The sequence below is a fragment of the Mauremys reevesii genome, linkage group 6 (assembly GCF_016161935.1).
Source record: "Mauremys reevesii isolate NIE-2019 linkage group 6, ASM1616193v1, whole genome shotgun sequence".
Taxonomy (NCBI): domain Eukaryota; kingdom Metazoa; phylum Chordata; order Testudines; family Geoemydidae; genus Mauremys; species Mauremys reevesii.
In genome coordinates this window covers 125165814-125187962 of record NC_052628.1, presented here as the reverse complement: position 1 = coordinate 125187962, position 22149 = coordinate 125165814, and the positions used below count along the sequence as shown (strand labels likewise).

At 44.7% G+C, this 22149-nt stretch overlaps 1 protein-coding gene across 21 annotated transcripts in view; it reads left to right on the top strand.

Moving 5' to 3' along the window:
• DNAH6 (dynein axonemal heavy chain 6) overlaps positions 1 to 22149 on the top strand; it is a 192113-nt gene that overhangs the window by 78290 nt on the left and 91674 nt on the right. For 20 of the 21 annotated variants that reach the window (XR_005600162.1, XR_005600164.1, XR_005600163.1 and 17 more), the window contains 8 exons: positions 1586 to 1708; positions 2198 to 2380; positions 3866 to 4009; positions 7497 to 7718; positions 10361 to 10508; positions 13474 to 13631; positions 18669 to 18800; positions 20272 to 20443. Coding sequence is in view for 15 of the 21 variants with exons in the window: in XM_039543463.1 (XP_039399397.1) it covers positions 1586 to 1708; positions 2198 to 2380; positions 3866 to 4009; positions 7497 to 7718; positions 10361 to 10508; positions 13474 to 13631; positions 18669 to 18800; positions 20272 to 20443 (1282 nt within the window). In the remaining 6 variants the exon portion in view is untranslated. The remainder of the gene's footprint in view (positions 1 to 1585; positions 1709 to 2197; positions 2381 to 3865; positions 4010 to 7496; positions 7719 to 10360; positions 10509 to 13473; positions 13632 to 18668; positions 18801 to 20271; positions 20444 to 22149) is intronic. The other variant, XM_039543459.1, reaches the window with a different exon arrangement.

Genomic DNA, 22149 nt, shown 5'->3' with positions numbered 1-22149 from the left:
TAGATCATAAAAAGAGAGCTAGAACGATTCCTAGCAGATTTCACTGTTTGGAATTTTTTTCTGATACCCTGTCAGGATTAAGTTTCACCTCATTACCCTCAACATTGTGCCACTCTTAGGCCTGGTCTACACTAAGGGGGGGGGAGTGGTCGAACTAAGGTACGCGACTTCAGCTACGCGAATAGTGTAGCTGAAGTCGAAGTACCTTAGTTCGGGCTACTCACCAGTCCAGACGCCGCGGGAACGAAGTCCACGACTCCAAGGTCGACTCCGCCACCACCGTTCGTGGTGGTGGAGTTCCGGAGTCGACCGGAGCGCGTGGGGAGTTCGAACTATCGCGTCTTGATTAGACGCGATAGTTTGAACTCCGAGAAGTCGAACTCTCCGTGTCGACCCGTGCGGTAAGTATAGATCTACCCTAAGTAATTCTTTTCCCTCCTTTATGTTTAAACTCTCTGGTTCTTACATTCCACTTACTGATGGGAGGGAGAGAGGGATAGCTCAGTGGTTTGAGCATTCATCAACTAAACCCACGGTTGTGAGTTCAATCCTTGAGGGGGCCATTTAGGGATCTGGGGCAAAAATCTGCCTAGGAATTGGTCCTGCTTTGAGCAGCAGGTAGGACTAGATGACCTCATGAGGTCCCTTCCAACCCTGATATTCTGTGATCATTTAGCCAGCCTAGATATTTTAGGCCAGATTCATTCTTACTGTATTCCATTGGGATCAGTATTTAGTTGGATGATACGTATGCTGCTGCAGCTATTCAAACAGCCAGGGAAAAAACTAACCAAAGTTAATCAAACTGGAAAAGCCTCATTACTGTTGAAAATGCATGCATTTGGGTGCTTGAATATGATCACTGACATGGTGATCTGGCTGATGTACCTGGGAAAATACTATGTATTATTAATGATGAGTATTGCATTGGGAGCCTAGCAATACTCAAAGTGTTCAAGAACTCTTATAGGTATGATTAAATAGAAATAACATCCGCTAAAGTTCTGGAAACAGTGAATTCTCCAAGCCAAGAGTGACCTGTAAGTATTCAAGAAATTGTGCATTTGCTTTCTCTCCAGTGTGGCCAAGGATTTGTGAGGTGTGTACGTTTCTAACTGTTCTAGAAAAGCTCTCTTGTGTAAAGAATAAATTAAAATGCACTTATGAGTGCTCTCATGATTTGTCATGTCAAAAACCTGATTTAGCTGCTATATTATATTGTTGACACAGTTTTTCCATGGTTTCCAAAACACTTCACTAGCAGACCTATTTATTGATGCTTAACTAATCTGGTTTTTGGTGTAACTGGTGGATAGCGATGAATCATCATGCCAAAAAAAAAGAGAAATTCCTTTACCAGTTATGCATGTTTGTCTTCTGATTGGAAGGAGGAAATTGCAGACGGACGGTGGCAATCAAGAAGCTAATGGGGAATAAAATGAATAAGGTGATAGATTACAGTTCATACTTGAATGCCTGTCCACAAGTTAACTCAGGGTGAAGGGAACTGGAAATATACCTTCTCTGTTACGTACATTTGAAATATACGGTATCATGTTTTACATGCAATATCCATACACTTCAGGTACAAGATCTGAGGGTTGCCTCACCTGCAACAGTTAGCCGATGTGGAATGGTATACATTGACCCCGAGGAACTGAAATGGGTCCCATATGTACAGACTTGGATGGCAGGTCTTCCAAATAAAGTAGGTGTCAGAAAAGTTAGTTTTACATACTGATGTCACACTTTCAAATCTCTCCCTTGAAGAACTTGTTAGCAACAGATATTTAATAAATATTAAGGATTGATATTTTTATTTATTTATTGTAATTAATTAAACAAAATTAAACAAAATTATTAATAACATTTTAATAAACCAGTAATTATAATTAACTGTAATAAAGTAGGAATCTAAATGTATAAAATATATAAAAATATGCAGAACATGCATCTAAGTGTTTTTCCACTTCATTAAACATTCCAGATTATTATTTTTCTTCAGGAACAGGCCTGTCAGCATAATCCTTCATTTGTATATCTATAATATATAAAAATGTGTTGTGTGTGCATGTGCACAAAATTTATCAGTATATTCTGGATGTCAAGGATGCTGTACAGCTTGTTGTTATGATGTGTGCTTTGTTCAAAACAATTTTTTAAAAATTTATTAATAAAAATATTGTTTTCATTTTAGTTAAATGAGGAAGCAAAACAGCATTTGTTTGATCTGTTTTGTCGCTATATTGATGATGGTCTAAAGTTTGTCAATAAAAAGTGCTCACAAGCTATTCCACAAGTGGACATCAGTAAAGTTACTACACTTTGTTGTTTACTGGAGTCTTTGCTGTTTGGAAAAGGAGGCCCTGATCTTAAAATGGTATAAGTATTTAACATACTAATATATAATACACTCAAGATATGTAGGAAGCACTTACTTACAATTCTTATATAAAATTTAAATGTGGAATAATCACATTCTATGTTAAATAAATTTTTGTTTTGTAGCTTGTGTTGTTTGATTTGAAATCATGAAATCTATTAATGATCTGAACTGACTGATATTCAGAAATGATAGTTTCTTTGTTTAGAAGAGCACTGGTACCTTTCTGTTGAGTGGGATGTTAGCTTTTAGACCAGGGGTCTCAAACTCCTGACCTGCGGGCCATCTGCCGCCTGCGAACCTCCCCAATGTGGCCCGCTGGGCATCAGGAGTTTTGGGGCCTGGTCTCTCCCTTGGCCCCACCTGCCGCCCCCAGGCGATCCCCCCACCCACCCCAGGCGACTTACAATGGCCTGAGGCCCCAGCAGTGCAGCAGAGCTGAGCAGTGTCTGCCTGTTCGCTCCATGTGTCTGCTGGCACCTCCCTGTGGCCCCAGGGCGGGGCGGGGCTGTGCCTCCACACACTGCCCCTGCCCCGAGTGCCCCTGCGGCCAATGGGAAGCTATGGGGGCGGTGCCTGGGGGCAGCTGCACGTGGAGACCCCCCAGCCCGCCCTGCCTTGGAGCCCCAGGTAAGCACTGCACCTCCTGACCCTTTCCCAGAGCCTGCACCCCCACCCCTTCCCACACACTCCTCCTGCCCCCAGACTCCCTCCCAGAGCCTGCACCCCTTACATGCCCCCACCACCCAAACTCCCTCCCAGAGCCTGCACCGCCTCCCCCTTCCCACACACCCCCTCCCGCCCCCAAACTCCCTCCCAGAGCTGGCACTCCTCCCACCCAGAGCCTGCACCCAGCACCCAAACTCCATCACAGAGTCTGCACCCCAATCTCCTACCCCAGACCTCCTCCCCCACCCAAACTCCCTCCCAGAGCCTTAGGCAAGTGGGGGGTGGAGTTTTGGGGGGTGGGTTCTGGGTGGCATGAGTGACATTATTGGCCGACTGGGAGGATTTGAGAACTGGCACTGGCCCTAAGGTAAATTGAGTTTACCCCCTGTTTTAGACCATGTTGAAAAGTAGTTTTAACTTGAGTAAATTGGAATTTGCATTTAAAAATACATTTTAAAATAAAATACTATCAAAATACCTCTCTCCCTGTGGCCCTAGCCCTTTGTGCCCCCTGCGGCCCTAGGCCCCTGCACCCCCTTCCCCGTGCCTGCTGGTCTCCTGCCTCAGCTGCACAGAGCTCAGGTTGTAGACTTGTGAAGTGTGTTATTCAGAATGACCAGGCAGGCTCATAAATTGAACATTTTTAAACCCTATTGGCCCTTGGATTGAGAACATGCAGAGCTTACTCTCCACGAGTATTGTTGTTATTGAATACTAATTCAGCGTTCATGACAGCAGGACTTTTTTTAAGACATTGATGTAATGAAAAGTAATGTACAAAATAAATGGATTAACTATCTTTCTTCTTTATAGGACCAATCAAAATTAAAAACCATCGTCTGCCAGACTTTTGTTTTCTGCTATTTATGGTCACTGGGTGGAAATTTAATGGAAAACTACTGGGATATTTTTGATACGTTTGTGAGACAACAGTTTGAGGACAATCCTGAAGCCAAGGTAAAGAAACACGCTGACTCACGGCATTTACAGTAGCTTCTGTATATAAGGAGGCAGGGGGATAATGTAACAAGTGGAGGTAGCAGAAAGGATCTTTCCTTCTTAAACCTAAGTCCTAACCATTTGTGGTCATTAAAGATGCTGTGGTACTTTTTTTAAAGACCCAGGGCCTGATTCTTCATTGCTGTGTACTTTGTGTAATCATTTACACTGATGCAAAGTGAGGACAAAGTGCTACCAAATTAGAAAGGTAGCATTTCACACCTGCTTTGCACTCACACTATACAGGTGTAAATCTGACAGGTGGGGCTATATTGGCAAAGAAACGGTGTGGTGATGTTGGGTGTTACCCTGGTAACTGAGATTCACAAAGCCTGAGTTTGGCATCTAGGCTCCCTATGCACTGAATGGGAAGAGAGAGGCACGTCTCCAGGATTCACTAAAGCCAGCGAGCTAGGCGGCTCCCTGCCTAAACCAGCCAGTGGAAGAGGCCAAGCTGAGAGGCGTGTGCTAAACCCCACCACTTTCTCGGAGATAGGACCATGCTGCAGGGAGGTGCCTCCCTTTGTTGGGGCTTCTCGGCTGACAACCCTCTCTTGGCGTTAGGGGCCTACGTGGTTTTGGCATCCCAGGTGAGTACTATAACCACTGGACTAAAGGTTATGTGGGAAGTCATCCTCCTCCCCACTCCCACCCCTCCTGCCTTGTATATGCTTCCTGATAGGAGCCTGATCTGGTAGGCTAGGTCTGAGCACACTTACTGGATTGGGCCATGCAGGCAAATTAGATGGAGGAACACCTATCTTCTGCTGTTTCTTGCTCTGCGGACTTAGGTGTCTGGACACCTGGCATGGGGCTGCAGTGCGTGTGCTCATAAGAACGGCCATACTGGGTCAGACCAATGGTCCATCTAGCCCAGTATCCTGTCTTCCGACAGTGGCCAATGCCAGGTACCCCAGAGGGAATGAACAGAACAAGGAATCAAGTGAACCATTCCCTGTCGCCCATTCCCAGCTTCTGGCAAACAGAAGCTAGGGACACCATCCCTTCCCATCCTGACTAATAGGTCCAGCAATGGCTATCTTCCTTGAACTTATCTAGTTCTTTTTTGAACCCTGTTATAGTCTTGTCCTTCACAACATCCTCTGGCAAAGAGATCCACAGGTTGACTGTGTGTTGTGTGAAGAAATATTTCCTTTAGTTTGTTTTTAAACCTGATGCCTATTAATTTAATTTGGTGACCCCTAGTTCTTGTGTTATGAGGAGGAGTAAATAACACTTCCTTATTTACTTTCTCCACACCAGTCATGCTTTTATAGACCTCTATCATATCCCCCCTTAGTCATCTATTTTCCAAGCTGAAAAGTCCCAGTCTTATTAATGTCTCCCCTAATCATTTTTGTTGCCCTTTTCCAGTTCTAATATATCTTTTTTGAGATGGGGCGACCACAGAAACAGAAACACAGGTGCCTAGGGAACTTTTACTGCAAAACATTTAGGTTCTGGAGGGTTCAAGGGCAGCTGAGCAGGGGCTTTGTGAATCCCATTGGTGCCTGATTCTGGCATTTAGGCACTTAAGGTGGCACCTAGGAGCCTAAGTTCTTTTGTGAATGGAGCCCAAGGTGCATGGCAATGGAGAATCATTAATCATACTGTCCTAAATTCCTCCTGCAGCTTCATTTTCCTTGTTTCTGTTTTGTTAGACAGCTGCCCCTTCCACCCCAGAAGTGGTGACATCCATGAGATACAGTGTATTTTCTGGATCCTGATCTCTCCCCTAGTCCAAGACATTTGGGGTTGTACCTCTTCTCCAGGATATGCAGGAAGCAATTTAGGGCTTGTCTGTCTGGGGATATTAAGGAAAGTTAAGGCAAATCAACTCAAGATGTGAAGTAAATGTGCATAAATTCAAGTGTGTTAACCGCCACGTGGAGACTCTCGTTCAGGAGTAAAGTGGTTTAGTTCACTCTAACTTAATTCTCCCAGCTAAGGCCATTTTGCTTCTGAATGAGAGCAACCATACAGGGAGAGGGGTTAACGTGCTTTAATTTATATGCACTGACTCCACAGCCTTAGTTGATTCACCTTAACTTTTCTCAAAAAGAACAGGAGTACTTGTGGCACCTTAGAGACTAACAAATTTGTTTGAGCATAAGCTTTCGTGGGCTACAGCCCACTTCATCAGATGCATAGAATGGAACATACAGTGAGAAGATATATATACATACAGAACATGAAAAGGTGGAAGTTGCTATACCAACTCTAAGAAGCTAATTAATTAAGATGAGCTATTATCAGCAGGAAAAAAAAACTTTTGAAGTGATAATCAAGATGGCCCATTTCAGGCAGTTGACAAAAAGGTGTGAGGATACTTAACATGGGGAAATAGATTCAATTTGTGTAATGACCCAGCCATTCCCAGTCTCTATTCAAGCCAGAGTTAATGGTATCTAGTTTGCATATTAATTCAAGTTCAGCAGTTTCTCATTGGAGTCTGCTTTTGAAGCTTTTCTGTTGCAAAATTGCCACCTTTAAGTCTGTTACTGAGTGACCAGAGAGGTTGAAGTGTTCTCCTACTGGTTTTTGAATGTTATGATTCCTGATGTCAGATTTGTGTCCATTTATTCTTTTGCATAGAGACTGTCCGGTTTGGCCAGTGTACGTGGCAGAGGGGCATTGCTGGCTTTTCTGAATGTCCTATGTTGACTTCTTAGACTTCTCCATAAAGTTTCCAGGGTTTGGCCATCCCCCAAGCAATCCCTTTCCAAATGATTTTGAAGCCACTTTGGGGTCATTGTTGAACAGTTCCCTTCTCATTCTGTCACTGGAGGAGATTTGAAAATAACCAAAACACACAGGCTTTTTCTGGGAATGGGCCCACTGGGCTGGCTCCTTGCCTATGTTTCAGCACCACCCCAAATGGTGGAGCTGAGGAAGCAGGCCAAGCAGATGGTGAGATGGTGCTTCAGCTGTAAGGAGATCTTCTCAGGAGCCACAGAAGAGGAGCTCTGCCAAATTGATGCCAGTTCATGGAGCTTTGCTCTGCTGAAGGAAGGGGTTCAGAGTGTGGGTGGTTTGTTGGCCTCTCTGCAGCACCCCCATCAGCTGACACTCCTCCACAGATATCTTCACAAAGGTGGGGCAGTCCTCAGTGCCAGTGATCCAGCAAGCAAGGCTGCCTTTAATACTTAGAGTCATTTGATCAATCAAATACTTTTCAGTTTGGTGCCATTTTTGTATTGAACCAGATGGGCATGGTGCCTGCATGCTATTCATTATAAAGAATTACTAAAATATTTAAATATAAGATTCTGCATTCAGTTTGGGCAATAGCTGAATAGAGAACAGCATGGAAAAAATGGAAATTCAATTACCGGTTTACTACATGTCAATGGAGAATGCAGAGATGTAAAGACATTTGAATTTCAAGATATAATCTTTTTATTATTATTATGAAGTACTGTTTAGGATTATTTTGTCCTTCTAGCTTCCAACCTCTGGAGATCTGTGGAGTGTTTACATGGATTTTGATAGTAGACGACTGGAACTCTGGGAGAAGATTATACCTACTTTCAAGTACAGCAGAGAAGTGCCATTTTTTGAAATGCTTGTTCCAACCACGGACACTGTGCGTTATGGCTACCTGATGGAAAAATTGTTAGCTGTCAGACATTCCGTATTGCTCACAGGAATTACTGGGGTCGGCAAGGTAAGAATCCTTGATAAACACTGGAGCATCACACACTTGGTTACTTATGAGCTGCCAGTTGCTTATGAGCTACACCCTGCCAGACCTTCACTCCCACTAGAGCAGGATCCCTCAACTCCCTCCCCTCACCCCCAACCCTGGTCAGAGCCCACTGATTTGAGTGACAATTGGAAAATTCTGATGTCCATTAAAATCAAACTTTTCCAGTTTTCAGATTGTCAGATTTTCCCCCAAATCAGTAGGGGCCTGACCAGAGTAGGGTGGGGTGCAAGAGGCCCGGTTGGAGAGAGCCTGACAGGAGCAGGAGCAAGAGGTCCGGCTGGGTGGTGAGGGTGGGGTGACCACAGTGGGGAGAGGAATCTAGCCTCACTCTCACCCTAACCTTGAGGTGGCTGCCTTACCCCTGTATCCAAGTGACTCTGCTCCTTTCCCACAGGCTTCTGTAAGATCACTATCTGCTCCCCTGTATCCAAGTGACTCTGCTCCTTTCCCACAGGCTTCTGTAAGATCACTATCTGCACCCCTGTATCCTGATGGGCCAAATGGTAATTTTAGTGGAAATCAGGCTTTTCACCAAAATCAGTAGGGTCCTGCCTGTTGTTGCCTAGAATCTTCCCTGAAGTTCTAGAATTGATCTGAAGTGGTTTTCAAAAGTTGTGTCATTACAGACAGACAGAGAAAGGGCACCGAGTTGAGTGTAGGGCCTACCTTCACTCAGCCAATCCAAGGAATTACATTTAGTGTTAATTAAGACAGGGCTGTTAGGAAATTGAATTTGGGATATGGGTTTGGCGATTCCTGAGGTTAGGGGGAGGGGAGAGGAGAAGTGGTTGGGCAGCTGGTTGGTGGGTGGATTCCTAAGATGCAGAAGCTAAGCGATTGCTTTACTATCAGTCTTCACCACAGAAGATGTTGGGGACATACCGATCCCAGAACTACTCTTTTCCGGTAACACTGATCATGCACTATTAAAGATTCAGACATCTAAAGAAAAAGGACTGGAACAAACAGATAAATTAAAAAGCAAAAAGTTACTTGGTCCAGGTGATTTTAACCCAAGAGTTCTGAAGGAATTTAAGAAAAAACTGTCTGAGCAGCTAGCTAAAATATGAAATGTCCCGTTAAAATCTGCTGCTGTGCTGGATGATTAGAGGGTAGCAAATGTTGCATCTATATTTTTTAAAAGGTGCTTGGGATGATCCAGGGAACTGCAGACCAGTAACCCTTACTTTTATATCTGCTACATTGTTTAAAACAGTAATTACAAACATAATTATGACATATTTAGGAAATGATAATATGATAGTGTCTAATCAGCAAGGTTTCTGCAAAGGAAAATTGAGCCTCACTGATCTGCTAGAATTCTCCGAAAGTGCCAAAAACAGTGGATAAAGGAGAACTAGTTGACATAATTTATTTGGTCTTGGACAAAGTCCCACAGAAGAAGTTGCTAAAGAAAATAAGCAGTCAGGGTTTGAGAGTCGAACTATTGTCATGGATCAGAAACTTGCTATGAGACAAAAACCAAAGAGTGGAAATAAACGGGCAATTTTTGTCATAGCAAAGGGTTAACATCAGGGTGCTTCAAGGTTCCATATTAGGTCCTGTGTTGTTTAATACCTGGTGAAAGGTTAGGTGTCCAGTTTTGCAGATGATGCAGAATTATTTAGATTAATCAGAACTAGAGAAGACTAAGGAACTTCATGGGACCTGACCCAGCTCAGTGAATAGGCAACATGATGGCAGATGAAATTCAGTGTTGACAAATGCAAAGTAATGGTCAGTGGAGGGAATAATTTGAACTACCTGTACACCTTGCTGGCTCCTAAATTAACAAACAGTTTAAGTTAGAGGCCTTGGCATCATTTCATACAGCTCAATGAAGAGCTCTGCTCAGTGTGCAGTAGCAGTCAGAAAAGCAAACACGATGTTAGGATCCACAAGAAGGGAAAATGGAAACTAATAAAAATAAAAGCTAAACTCTAACTACTGAGAGTTAGAGGGAAACTTTACCTGCTGGCAGGTTATCATATAACCGCATAATGCAAGCACATACTTTCTCTGAAGCAGCTGCTACTGACCACTATCAGAGATGGGATACTAAACTAGAGGGATGATGGAGCTTGGTTCGATCTAGTATGGTGATTCCTTTGTGCCTAAGTAACAGTCAGGCCATAGGGAAGGATAGTTCAGTGGTTTGAGCATTGGCCTGCTAAACCCAAGGTTGTGAGTTCAGTCCCGGAGGGGGTCTGGGGCAAAATCAGTACTTAGTCCTGCTAGGGAAGGCAGGGGGCTGGACTCAGTGACCTTTCAGGCTCCATTTCACTTTTATGAGATAGGTCTCTCTCTTTCTAAAGAGCAGTGCAGGAAAGAGCAGTGGCTCCTATAGCTCAAGGACAGATTTCAGGAGTACTCACTCTGCTCTTATAGAGCTAGAGAGGATCATCGGGGGGAGGCTGAGAGTGGAAGTAGGATCTGCCCCACTGTTCTACTCATTTGATTAATTTCATTATATTATTTGTTGCAGGACTGTGCAATTTACCAAAGTGATTGCATAATAGAACCATAAAGAGTGTGTGTGTGTGTGTGTGTGTGTGTGTGTGTATAATGAAGTTACTATTACTTATTTTTTGTAATTAAAGTCTGTAGTTGCAAGGGGATTGCTAAACCGAATACAAGAAGAAGCAGGCTATGTTCCTGTTTACCTAAACTTCTCTGCTCAGACGTCATCTGCTAGAACACAAGAGATTATCGAGTCCAAATTAGAAAAGAAAAGAAAAAATATTTTAGGTAATGATTTTTAACTATCTATTTGCTTATCTTAATTGCAGTAATGTAAAAAAGTGTGTATGGTATTTTAGTTCAAAGTATGATGTTTCTGAGGGCTAACTTCAAGGAAAACTTATTGTTAAATTGGAATACAACAAGTGAAGCTTCAGTTCTATCATTAAACGATGTCATTCTCACAGTCTTACACTTGAGGGCAGTATTGAAGTACAAAAGCTTTAAAATCTGTTAACAGCTATTATAATATTGAGTAGTGTGAAAAGTTGTCATATATAATGATTTATGAGGGGATTCTTGAATGATATATTTACATTTTCCACACTAAAAACATCCTTTATCAGAGTTAAATTTGCTCGAGTATTTTTCAACAACATCCACACCAACCTCAGTTCACACCTTTTCCAACCTCAGTTCACAATAACTAAACACAAGTATAGACTCTTCCACTCCGCAGCAAATTTCCTTTCAGTTTTAAGATTTAACCACCCACAGTGCAAACATCCCCTTCTTTGTAGTTATACTCACATGCACAACCTGAACTCTGACTTTGGATAGATTAAGATGCATATGTTTACTGCCAAATCAACAATGTATTATTTGTACATGAACATGAAAAAGTATGCGGTCAGAGATCGGGTTGTGTGTTTGAGTGTGATTATGGGGAATCTGATGTGTACATTGTGGATTCTTAAATGTAAATAAAATACATGAATATTAAAATTATTTCAGTGTAGAATACAGTGTAGAGGAGTAGGGGATGGAAGGAGGCCATGGAACTAGGGAGCTGGGCAAGGCATTGGGAGCCATGGATCTGATCTAGATAGAGAAGTTGGGGTAAGTGTGCAGAAGAGGCTAGGGAGTCAGGTAGGAGCCCCAATGCCCAGGCCTGCTCCTGAACCCCCTTGCCCCAAACACCAACATCCCTGCAATTAAGGTTAAGATTTTGTCACGGTTATTTTTAGTAAAGTCACGGACAGGTCACGGGCAATAAATAAAAATTCATGGAGCCATGACCTGTCCGTGACTTTAATAAAAATACCAAGGGGACAGGGCTAGGTAGAGGGGAGGAATGGAGTCCCATGGGGTGGATGGGGAAGGACTGACAGGCCGATCCCCCTGCCATGGCAGGGGGCAGAGCCATGGGGGGCACACATCCCTCACTCTGGAGATGACCGCAGCTGCAGGACAGGGGTGCGCAGCCCCAGCCGCAGCCCCCACCAAGCCCCAGCCGCAGCAAGGGGAGGGGAGTGTACAGCCCTGGGAAGCCGCGAGGGGGGCTCACAGCCTCTGCTGCAGCCCCCAGTGGAAGCCGTGGGACTGGGGCTTGAAGTGGGGGGCACAGCCACGGCTCTGGAGCTGGCCACAGCCGGTGCGGGGGATGGAACTGCCCACGGCCCTGGGACAGCACAAGGGGGGTGCACGGCCCCTGATGCAGCCTAGGCCATGAGGCAGGGCCTGGCTACAACCCCTGCCACAGGGTCCTGGTTCCAGCCCCAGTTGCAGGGCAGGGTGCACAGTGCCGCCTCCAGCCCTGGCTTCAGCCCCTGACAGCCGAAGAAGTCAGGGAGTCCAGTAAAGTCACAGAATCTGTGACTGCTGTGACCTCCGTGACTAAATTGTAATGATAATCCTTGGCTGCTGGAATGTCAGTCTGATAGATTCCCCCAGCAAACGGCAAAAGGTTTTTCAGAGAGATGAGCTGGCTCCCTAGTGGAGCTGCAGGTTCTACTTCTCAAGCAACTTTCTCGGCAGCTCTCTCCCTTTCCCTACCCCCATCACGTCCATTATGTGTAATATGGGTTAAGACATGGTGGCAGTAGACAGGGAGGATGGGAGTCATGTCGGAAGCAGAGCTTGTAGCTCTCTCTGGCCCGTATCCTGTGGGTCATCAGACTGTAGACCTGGTCTAATGGATCTGGTTTGGTATGTCAGCCTGGGACTTCCAGTGTGGAATGTTTTCATGTTCAAGACAGTGACCTGGCAAGGGCAAGGGTGGCACAGTGACATCTAGGGTGAGGAGCTACCAAGGGATGAAGCCTTGGAACCAGAGGAAACACGGCAGTGAGCTGTGGAGGCAATGTGTGGGGAAATAAATCCTCCATGAAGATGCAATGCTTCATCGGTCTTCATGGCAAAATATTAAACAGGTTTGTGATGAAGAAGACCAATAACTGTATTTTTTGAGTTTTCTCAATAAATTACCCGGTGTTGGGCATTTTTTTAGGCTGAAGTCCTGTTTGAAATTTGGTATTTTTGATATTGCTACCTTCTAGGGACACCAAAAAAACCATTAAGGTCTCTGGAAAAATTTCCAACAGGAGTGATTTAATGTCTTGCAAAGTTCTACAAAGAAGGCTCTAAAGAGTGTGACAAGTACCTAGAAAAATGAAAGTGTGTTCTCCTTCTTGAAATAGACCATGTTTAAGAATGATTTCTTTGAGCAGTTTAGGAATTCACAAAACAATTTAAGTGGGAAACTCAATGCAACCTTATCTGTGGAGCTGCTAAGGCACCTCCATAATGTCTTCTCAGCATTTTGGAGCAAGCCTCCAGCCCGGGTCAACAGACTTGGGCTGGTGGGGCTCACGCTAGTGCTCTAAAAGTGGCTGTAGAGTCAGCACTTTGAAGTTGTGCCTGGTAGAGCTGTGCTGCTGTCGCACTTACTGAAGACGCTACCTATGCCAATGGGAGAGCTTCTCTTGTTGGCGTAGGTATTCCACCTCCCTGAGAGTAGCTGTGTCGAGTGGAGAAGCCCTCCTGGCAACATAGCGCTGTCTACAACACGCATAGGTCAGTATAATCATAGGTCAGGGGTGTGAGCGACACAGTTATACTGCCGTAAATTTGTAGTGTAGACCAGGGCTCAGTGTAAACAGCCTAAGGCTTTGTTTTTGTACCTGGAATTTTTATTTCGTAAGTGGAAATTACCAGCACTCATTTGTCTGCCTTTTATATTGTTATTTCTTAGGAGCACCAGGAAACAAAAGAGTTGTTATTTTTGTGGATGATCTAAACATGCCTAAATTGGATCGGTATGGTTCTCAGCCTCCGATTGAGCTACTTCGGCAGTACCAAGATTTTGGAGGATTCTATGACAGAGAGAAACTATTTTGGAAAGAAATACAGGTCATCCCAGCTTTTAGATTCTCTAACTATGCTGTGAATTTGATAAAGTTAATTGTATTCTTTGTGTATGGTTAATATGCTCTAACTCTGCATTGCTTCTAAACATCACTTAGATTTTTTAAAAGTACCTTTGTATTCAGACTCCAAAGTTTTGAGCTTTGTGTGTGTGTGTGTGTGTGAGAGAGAGAGAGAGAGAGAGAGATCCTCCAGAACACTTCCATTTTCATCCCTCTGCATTGCCTACCGGTTAGCCCCGTTTAGCATTGATACCACGTCTGTCCAAGGAGGACACATTTCCCTCTGAAGCCTGTTATCACTGCTCCTTGAGGCAATAACATGAGAACAGTGTGAAGTACGTGCTGCCCCTGTAGCTTTCAAGCTTCTATCAGTCCAGGGACTGAGGGTCTGAGATTTTCTTCTAACAACCCTTGAAAGTGTTTGCATAGGTGTCAGTTTCTGGAGTTAGCCCCGCTCTCCAAATAATGACTCTGATATTAGCCAGTAAGTCTTTCCTCTTTCCTTCTTTGCAATATAGCAATATAGTACATTCCTTTGCCTTCAGCCACAAGCCAAGAATTTGATGAGAGAGAATTCCATTCTTCAGCTGCCAGAAGTTGACAGTTGGACCTAGGGTTGTTTTTGCAATTGTGGGCTAAGTCTTTTGATATGCCTAAACTCCAAACAGACTGAAGAAGGGACTGTCAAAAAGCAGTGTTAAAACAGATGTTATTTTAACTTTTTGTGTCAAACACTGTTTTCAAAAGATGAAGAGGCAGATTGCTGAGCTGAGAAGCTACAAAGGCATCTGCAGCTTCCTGATTCTGGGGCCTTCTCTACAATGGCCCTGGTTCAGGTATAGAGTGGAGTAGTCTCAGACTGCTGTACTCTATTCTGATTGGCTTTTGCCTCAAGGGACTGTCCTCCATAGAAGTGCTCTATGGCCATACCCCCCTATCACAGAATCATAGAATATCAGAGTTGGAAGGGACCTCAGGACGTATCTAGTCCAACCCCCTGCTCAAAGCAGGACCAACCCCAACTAACTCATCCCAGCCAGGGCTTTGTCAAGCCTGTACCTGGCATGTCCCTACATGGTGTGTAGTATAGAATTGGCTAGACTGGCTCTACACCTCCTGGATTCCCCCCAAGACATGGAGGATCCTCGGCTGTCAGGGCAGGTATTTAGCACCTTACTGATGCTTCAGCAGTGCAAAGGGTCCATATCATAGGCTCTAGGAACATGTTATAAGTAGAGCTGTGCAAAGCACAGCTGGTTTGATATTGTATGCTTCCCTGTGTTAAGGGAGCAGAGATCAAGTTGCATGGGTGACCTTACCTATGGCTTTTCTGCCTCTTGGGTGCTTTCACTTTGCAAGTTTAATGATGTTTTATTTTTCTGTTTGGAATACAATACACTATACTCTTCTGCAGAGTATTTTATTCAAAGATTTCATAGCATTTTACAAGTGAAATGATTTAATTAAGCCTCACAATACATCTGTTGATAAATATTGTTATTGCCACTTTAGATAAGAGAAAACAGAGGAACTCAAAGGTTAAGTGATTTCCCTCTTGCTCCACAGTGAGTTAAGGGCAAAGCTGGAACTAGAATGTAGAAGTTCTGATTTCCAGCTTTCCCCCTTAAGCATAAAGCTATGTTCCACGTCTAATGAAGGAGTGAAGTTTGAAATTCATTTTGAGACATAAAGAGAACCTCTTAATTCTTCAGTTGGCTAATCAGGCATCTCTCTTCTCCCCTCCACATCTCTTGCTTTTTCTTAAATATACTGTTCAGTTTGTCTCTGCCTGAGCAGCTACCCACTACTAGAGTTCATAGAATCATAGAATATTAGGGTTGGAAGAGACCTCAGGAGGTCATCTAGTCCAACCCCCTGCTCAAAGCAGGACCAACACCAACTAAATCATCCCAGCCAGGGCTTTGTCAAACCGGGCCTTAAAACCTCTAAGGATGGAAATTCCACCACCTCCCTAGGTAACCCATTCCAGTTCTTCACCACCCTCCTAGTGAAAGATTTTCCTAATATCCAACCTAAACCTCCCCCACTGCAACTTGAGACCATTGCTTCTTGTTCTGTCATCTGCCACCACTGAGAACAGCCAAGCTCCATCCTCTTTGGAACCCCCCTTCAGGTAGTTGACGGCTGCTATCACATCCCTCTTCACTCTTCTCTTCTGCAGACTAAATGACCCCAGTTCCCTCAGACTCTCCTCATAAGTCATGTGCCCCAGCCCCCTAATCATTTTTGTTGCCCTCCGCTGGACTCTTTCCAATTTGTCCACATCCCTTCTGTAGTGGGGGGACCAAAACTGGACTCAGTACTCCAGGTGTGGCCTCACCAGTGCCGAATAGAGGGGAATAATCACTTCCCTTGATCTGCTGGCAATGATCCTACTAATACAGCCCAATATGCCGTTAGCCTTCTTGGCAACAAGGGCACACTGCTGACTCATATCCAGCTTCTTGTCCACTGTAATCCCCAGCTCCTTTTCTGCAGAAGTCCTGCTCTTAGTTTAGTAACTGAGTCATAATTTGAAACCCAATGTTTGTACAGATTATCAAAACATTTCAGAGCAGACTGGACTGTTAAGAAAAATCAGCCAAGACTTTTATTCCATTTTTGACTAGTATATAGACTGAAGTCAAGTGTACAGTTTGATTGGCTGAATTCTTTCTGACGTCACAGTCCCACCACCCAACATATGTACTGTTCATAGGATAACAGCAGAAGGTTAGGTTGCACAGAGTGATTTTGAAACTGGGCAACCTTTTACTGTCATTCAGAAAGAAATTTCCTTTCTTCTCACAATGTATAGCTTCTGCCAAAGGATTTCAAGTTTAAGCTGTAGTAATGTAGTAGACATACATACTATATAGGGGAAAAGTATGGAATTTAGCGACGACCCCCCTCCCCATGTTGAGTAGGGTTCCTAGGTGTCCGGTTTTCACCCAGAACGCCCGGTCAAAAAGGGACCCTGGCAGCTCCAGTAAGCACCTCTGACCGGGCCGTTAAAAGTCCAGTCAGCGGTGCAATGGGGGCTAAGTCAGGCTCCCTGCGGCACTCGGAAGCAGTGACATGTCCCCCGCTCCAGCTCCCAGGCATAGGGGCAGCCAGGGGGCTCAGTGTGCTACCCATGCACCAGCTCCGCAGCTCCTATTGGTCGGGAACCAGTGCCAATGGGAGCTGCAGGGGCGGTGCCTGCAGCCGGAGCAGTGCACAGAACCATCTGGCTGTGCCTCCGTGTAGGAGCCAGAGGGGGAACATGCTGCTGCTTCAGGGAGCTGCCTGAGGTAGGCACTGCCAGGAGCCTGCACCCCTGACCCTCTCCCGTGCCCCATCCACCTGCCCTAGCCCTGATACCCCTCTCGGTCCCAGCCTGGAACCCCCTCCCACATCCCAAACCCCTCATCCTCGGCCCCACCCCAGAGCCCGCACCTCCAGCTGGAGCCCTCACCTCCCCCCCCATGCCCCAACTCCTGATCCCCTTCCCGCCCTCCAAACCCCTCAGTCCCAGCCCGGAGCCTGCTCCTGTACTCCAAAGCCATCTTCGCCAGCCCCACACCAGAGCCTGCACCCCCAGCTGGAGCCCTCAACCTCCTGCCCCAACCAGGAGCCCCTCCCATACTCCGAACCCCTCATTTCTGGCTCCATCCCAGAACCCACATCCCCAGCCCAGAGCCCATATCGCCTCCCACATCCCAACCCCCTGCCTCAGCCTGGAGCCCCTTCCCAGACTCCGAACTTCCATCCTAGACCCCCCCTCCTGCACTGCAAACCCCTCATCCCCGCTTCAACCCAGAGCCCGCACCCCCAGCCGGAGCCCTCACCTCCTCCCGCATACCAACCCCCTGCCTCAGCCCGGAGCCCCCTCCCACACCCCCAGCCAGAGCTCTCACCCCGCCCAACTCTCTGAGCCAGCCTGGTGCAAATGAGCAAGTGAGTGAGGGTGGGGGGAGTGAGCGACAGAGGGAGAGGGGGATTGAGTGTGGGGCCTTGGAGATGGGGCAGGACCTTGGAGGAGGGACGGGGCAGAGTGTGGGGCAAGGGTGTTTTGTGCAAGTAGAATGTTGACAACCCTAGTTGATTGAGTGTGGATCTGTGACACCCTGAGGGAGCATCAGGAAATATCCTGCCACAGAATGCCTCCCAGAGCTCCCTGGGTATGCTGTGGGGAGCATGGTCTGCTCTAGCCTTTAAGTATCAGAGTGGTAGCCGTGTTAGGCTGGATCTATAAAAGCAGCAAAGAGTCCTGTGGCACCTTATAGACTAACAGACGTACTGGAGCATGAGCTTTCCTGGGTGAATACCCACTTCGTCGGGTATGCATCCGACAAAGCAGGTATTCACCCACGAAAGCTCATGCTCCAGTACGTCTGTTAGTCTATAAGGTGCCACAGGACTCTTTGCTGCTTCTAGCCTTTAAGTGGCTACAGCATACCTCACTTTGCTGCCAGCCATGGCTCTGCCTACTCCCCAGCCTTCTTCACCCCTTTTTCGGTCCATTGCTCCCAGGAGAGAGCAACACAGTAGCAACCCCAGTGCTCTCCTGAGTGCAGGAGCTGAAATTTTGCATGGGCCTCATATGGCCATGCTATAGGAAGGGAGGTTCCTTATTTTCCCCTGCCCTGCGACTGTGTGGTCAGTTGGGTGCAACAAAATTTAGCCCACAGTGAGAATGCTATAGGATGTGGGACTCAACTACTCTTGTTAATTTTACTCTTATGTGTGACTGTGTGACACAAAATATGGGGAGAGTAGGGAAAGAGGAGTAATGAGCTGGCCAGCACTGACCATGTCTATTCTTGGACATGCTATTGTGCTTGAAGGACTTTCATAAATGAATTATTTTGAATACCAGTAAAAAAAAAAAGTGGGGATGGGGGGAAATCACATTTGCTTTGCCAGTAGCTTGCTAAGGATATGGGTACTAAATATATAAGTAGCAGCGTTTGCATGATTAAACAAATTACTGAGTATTCTGTTTGATGCAAATTGTGCCTGAATTTCCCCTCTGTAGGATGTAACGATTGCATCAGCTTGTGCACCCCCAGGCGGTGGTCGTAATCCAGTAACTCCACGTTTCATAAGACACTTTGCCATGTTGTGCCTTCCAACACCCTCAGAGCACAGCCTTAAACAAATTTTTCAGGTCAGTAGCAACTTCTGCTTGGCCCTAAGGAATCAAAAACATATTCATCTGTGTACTCAGTCATACCACAATGTGGTCCTGTAGTTAGACAAGAATATGTGTCACATTGGAACTTTTGCAAATTCTTAAGGTGAGTTGAAATTTGTTTTTGTAGACTGAGGCTAGATGCACAAAGAGCCTGATTCAAAGCCCTTTGAAGTCAAGAGTCGTCTTTCCACTGACTTCGGTAGGTTTTGGGTCAAGCCCATAGAGCCAGGCAGAAGCATATATTTAAAATTATTAGTCATTAACCTTTTAAGGTACTTTTATTTCAGTTGTATTCAATGTCTTTTTCTTTATTTAAATATAACCTTAAATATTTCCTTCTTCTCTTCAGTTTCTGTAAACATATTATTTGAATTAGCTAAAAATTGTCTAACACATTTGCATTATTCAATAGCTGCCATGCATAATTAAACAAACATAAGGATGGATAAATATTGATATTTATTATAGTTCTCTGCTTCTAGGTTATTGGGAACACTCTCATAACTTAATATTTTTTCTAGGAGTTTTCCTTGTTATGGGTCTGATCCTGCCACCTTTCTGCCCAAGGACAGTGGGTCTCTATGTAGTCACTGGTTTCCAGTAACTCAGTCAACACCTTCTTGACAAACAAGTATCACTACTCTCTTTATTTTGATAGATCAGATGTTGTTCTTTATATGTTTTTTCATGTACTTGAAGGGGTTGGGTTTTTTTGATTCAGCAAAATATTTTCTTAAAAGTCACATTTGTTTGGGGTGGTTGATTTAGTTTTCCTTCAGTGGACTTCTTTTTTATCTTCCACACTAATTTTAACCCATCACTCAATACCCTATTTTGCATCTCTACCCTCTGGCCAAGGAGATCCTTGGGCCAGCTTCTAAGCTGTGCCTCATAAGAGGACTCTGGAAGTGCAGTAAGGGTAGTTTTCAGCTAATCCTGGTCTGTTCTTGGGTTTGGCATGGACATCAGCATAAATTAGCATTGTCCCTGGGACTGCTCCAATTTACTGCACCCTTGTGTGGCTCCCAGTATGCTGCCCCGCAGCCTGGAAGAGCCATAGTGCAAAGCACTCTAGCTTCTCCCCTTCCCACCCCAGCTAAGCCCACAATACTTGACTGAGGGCTGCTGGGTGCTCTGCACTTTGGAAAATCCAGCCACTTATTGAGGTGTCTAAACCTGGATTAAGGAGTCTAACTTTAGGGTACCCATTGTTTAAAGTCTTGGTCAAATTAAAACCTCTTTTGTGTGTGCGGCTCTGGCTACATTTTTCTTTATGATAAACTTTTCAAATTAAATTCCTTGAAATTATTACAGATTGGAATCACAGCTCATTTGAATAAAAACCAAACTTTTCAGCATGTTCTGACTGCAAAGAAAATGAAAACGTCCCTTATGTTTTGTTCTAAAGTGTCTCTTATTTTTTGTGTTGTTGTTCTGGGTATAGGCAATCTTAAAGGGCTTTTTGGCTGAATTCTCTCCAGCAGTAAAGCAGACTGCAACAAGCATAGTGGATGCTGCTGTTGAAATATATCAAAGAATGAGCATTGATCTTCTCCCAACACCTGCAAAATCCCATTATGTATTTAATTTACGTGATTTGTCAAAGTGTGTGCAAGGTAAAACATGTTTGGTTTTGACATCGTATTTTTTCTAGTTCCTTTAGTGTATTTTCAGGTGTCTGTGGTCTTTCTGTCCAGCGAGGATTCTCTAAGCAGTTCACAGTCTCTATCTCAGTATTATATCTTCTGAAATTTGTTATTTACTAAGGCAAAGGATATAATTTGCAATGAATAATTTCTTTGTTCAGCCATTTTTTCTGCTTGCAGTATATCTAAGAGTAGATCATGATTTCCTCTAATTTCCACATTATACAGAAATAGGCAAACCTTGCCCTGGTTCAAAAGGTAGGAGAAATTAATCAAGAGCTGTGTAATTGCTCACAAAGCCTGACTGATTGATTCTAAGGAAGGTGGCTGAGTGAGTGTATGAACTGTGTAAATTCAGATTGCGTATTTTGCATCCAATAGCCTTAAGCAAAATATGCTCAGCTGCTGTTGGTGAAAGTGGGAGAAATGGTCCCAGAGTCATTGTAAGTTAGAGTAGTTCCTCCTCATGTCCTAAGATACATAACAGCCAATGGAAAGTCCTTGAAAAACACTCACCAGTGTATTAGATTAAAAACTCCTGCTGTTGGTGCTACAATGGTACGGCAGGAAACAGAGTGGGAAGGGTGGTGCTGGATACAGGAGAGACGCCTGACCCCAGTGATGAAGGCACAGACGTCCACTTTACCTTATTTTCCTTTGAGAGAGGAGACTGTTTGGGGAACTCAGTGTTGGTTCTGTCTCCCCCCAGGAAGGCTACAGTGATTAGTTCTATTGAGCAGTGTGCCTCGGCATTGGTCAGTGCTTGTGGAAGTGACTGGCTGATTGAGGAAGAGCTCTGTATAACTCAAAGGCGTGTCTCTTTCACCAATGGAAGTTGGTCCAATGAAATATCTTACCTCATCCACCCTGTCTGTCTGAAACCCCTAGTGTCTTTGATGGTCTTCTGGAATTTCCTTGTGGCTGGGTATTCCAGAGCCAGGTTGACTTTGATTACTACAAACAGGACATAGCACTGCCGGATCTGGCTCTTCTCCCCTCTTCAGTCTTCTTACAGAGATGGTGGAGCATGTGTGTATTCATTCTGTTCCTCTGGATCACCTGATTCTCTGCCATGTAGTCTGTACACCATGTTCTTAGGGTATGAGCATCTCTGCTCTCTCTCTCTTTCTCATTGGCCTCCTCTGGCTTAGTGCAGACAGGTGCAGTAGTTTTGCTAGTATCTGTGCCTGCTATCTTTCTTCTCCTCTTCTTCCTTCCAAACTACGTCTCTCTCTCTCTCTCTCTCTCTCAACACAAATGCTGTGCATGTGATTCCTAACTCAGCTGCTACCTCTTTTGCATGGCAATGTTTTAACCAGACAGTCCACAAGGAAATGACAATAAGCCTCATGATGCCTCTTGCTATCAGGTTTAAGCTGCATATGCCTAATGACATCTGCACGACTTTAAAATTAAGTTACGCATGCTTGTCTTCTGAGCCATGCCCCCAGCCTGCCTCAGTTGAGCATGCTCCGGCTTTAGGCATGCACATGCTTTGTTTATCCCTAAAAGCATTTCTTACCATTATGTGCACCACTGCATCCTGGTCGTTCACTTTCTTGTTTACATGCACATCTGTAAGTCTTCAAACATTTACCCCTTCATGTGCAGACTTTGGATGATGGTGTGTGCATCTGGTAGCTGCTTAGAGAGGATAAATGGTGTTCTAGTTTCTC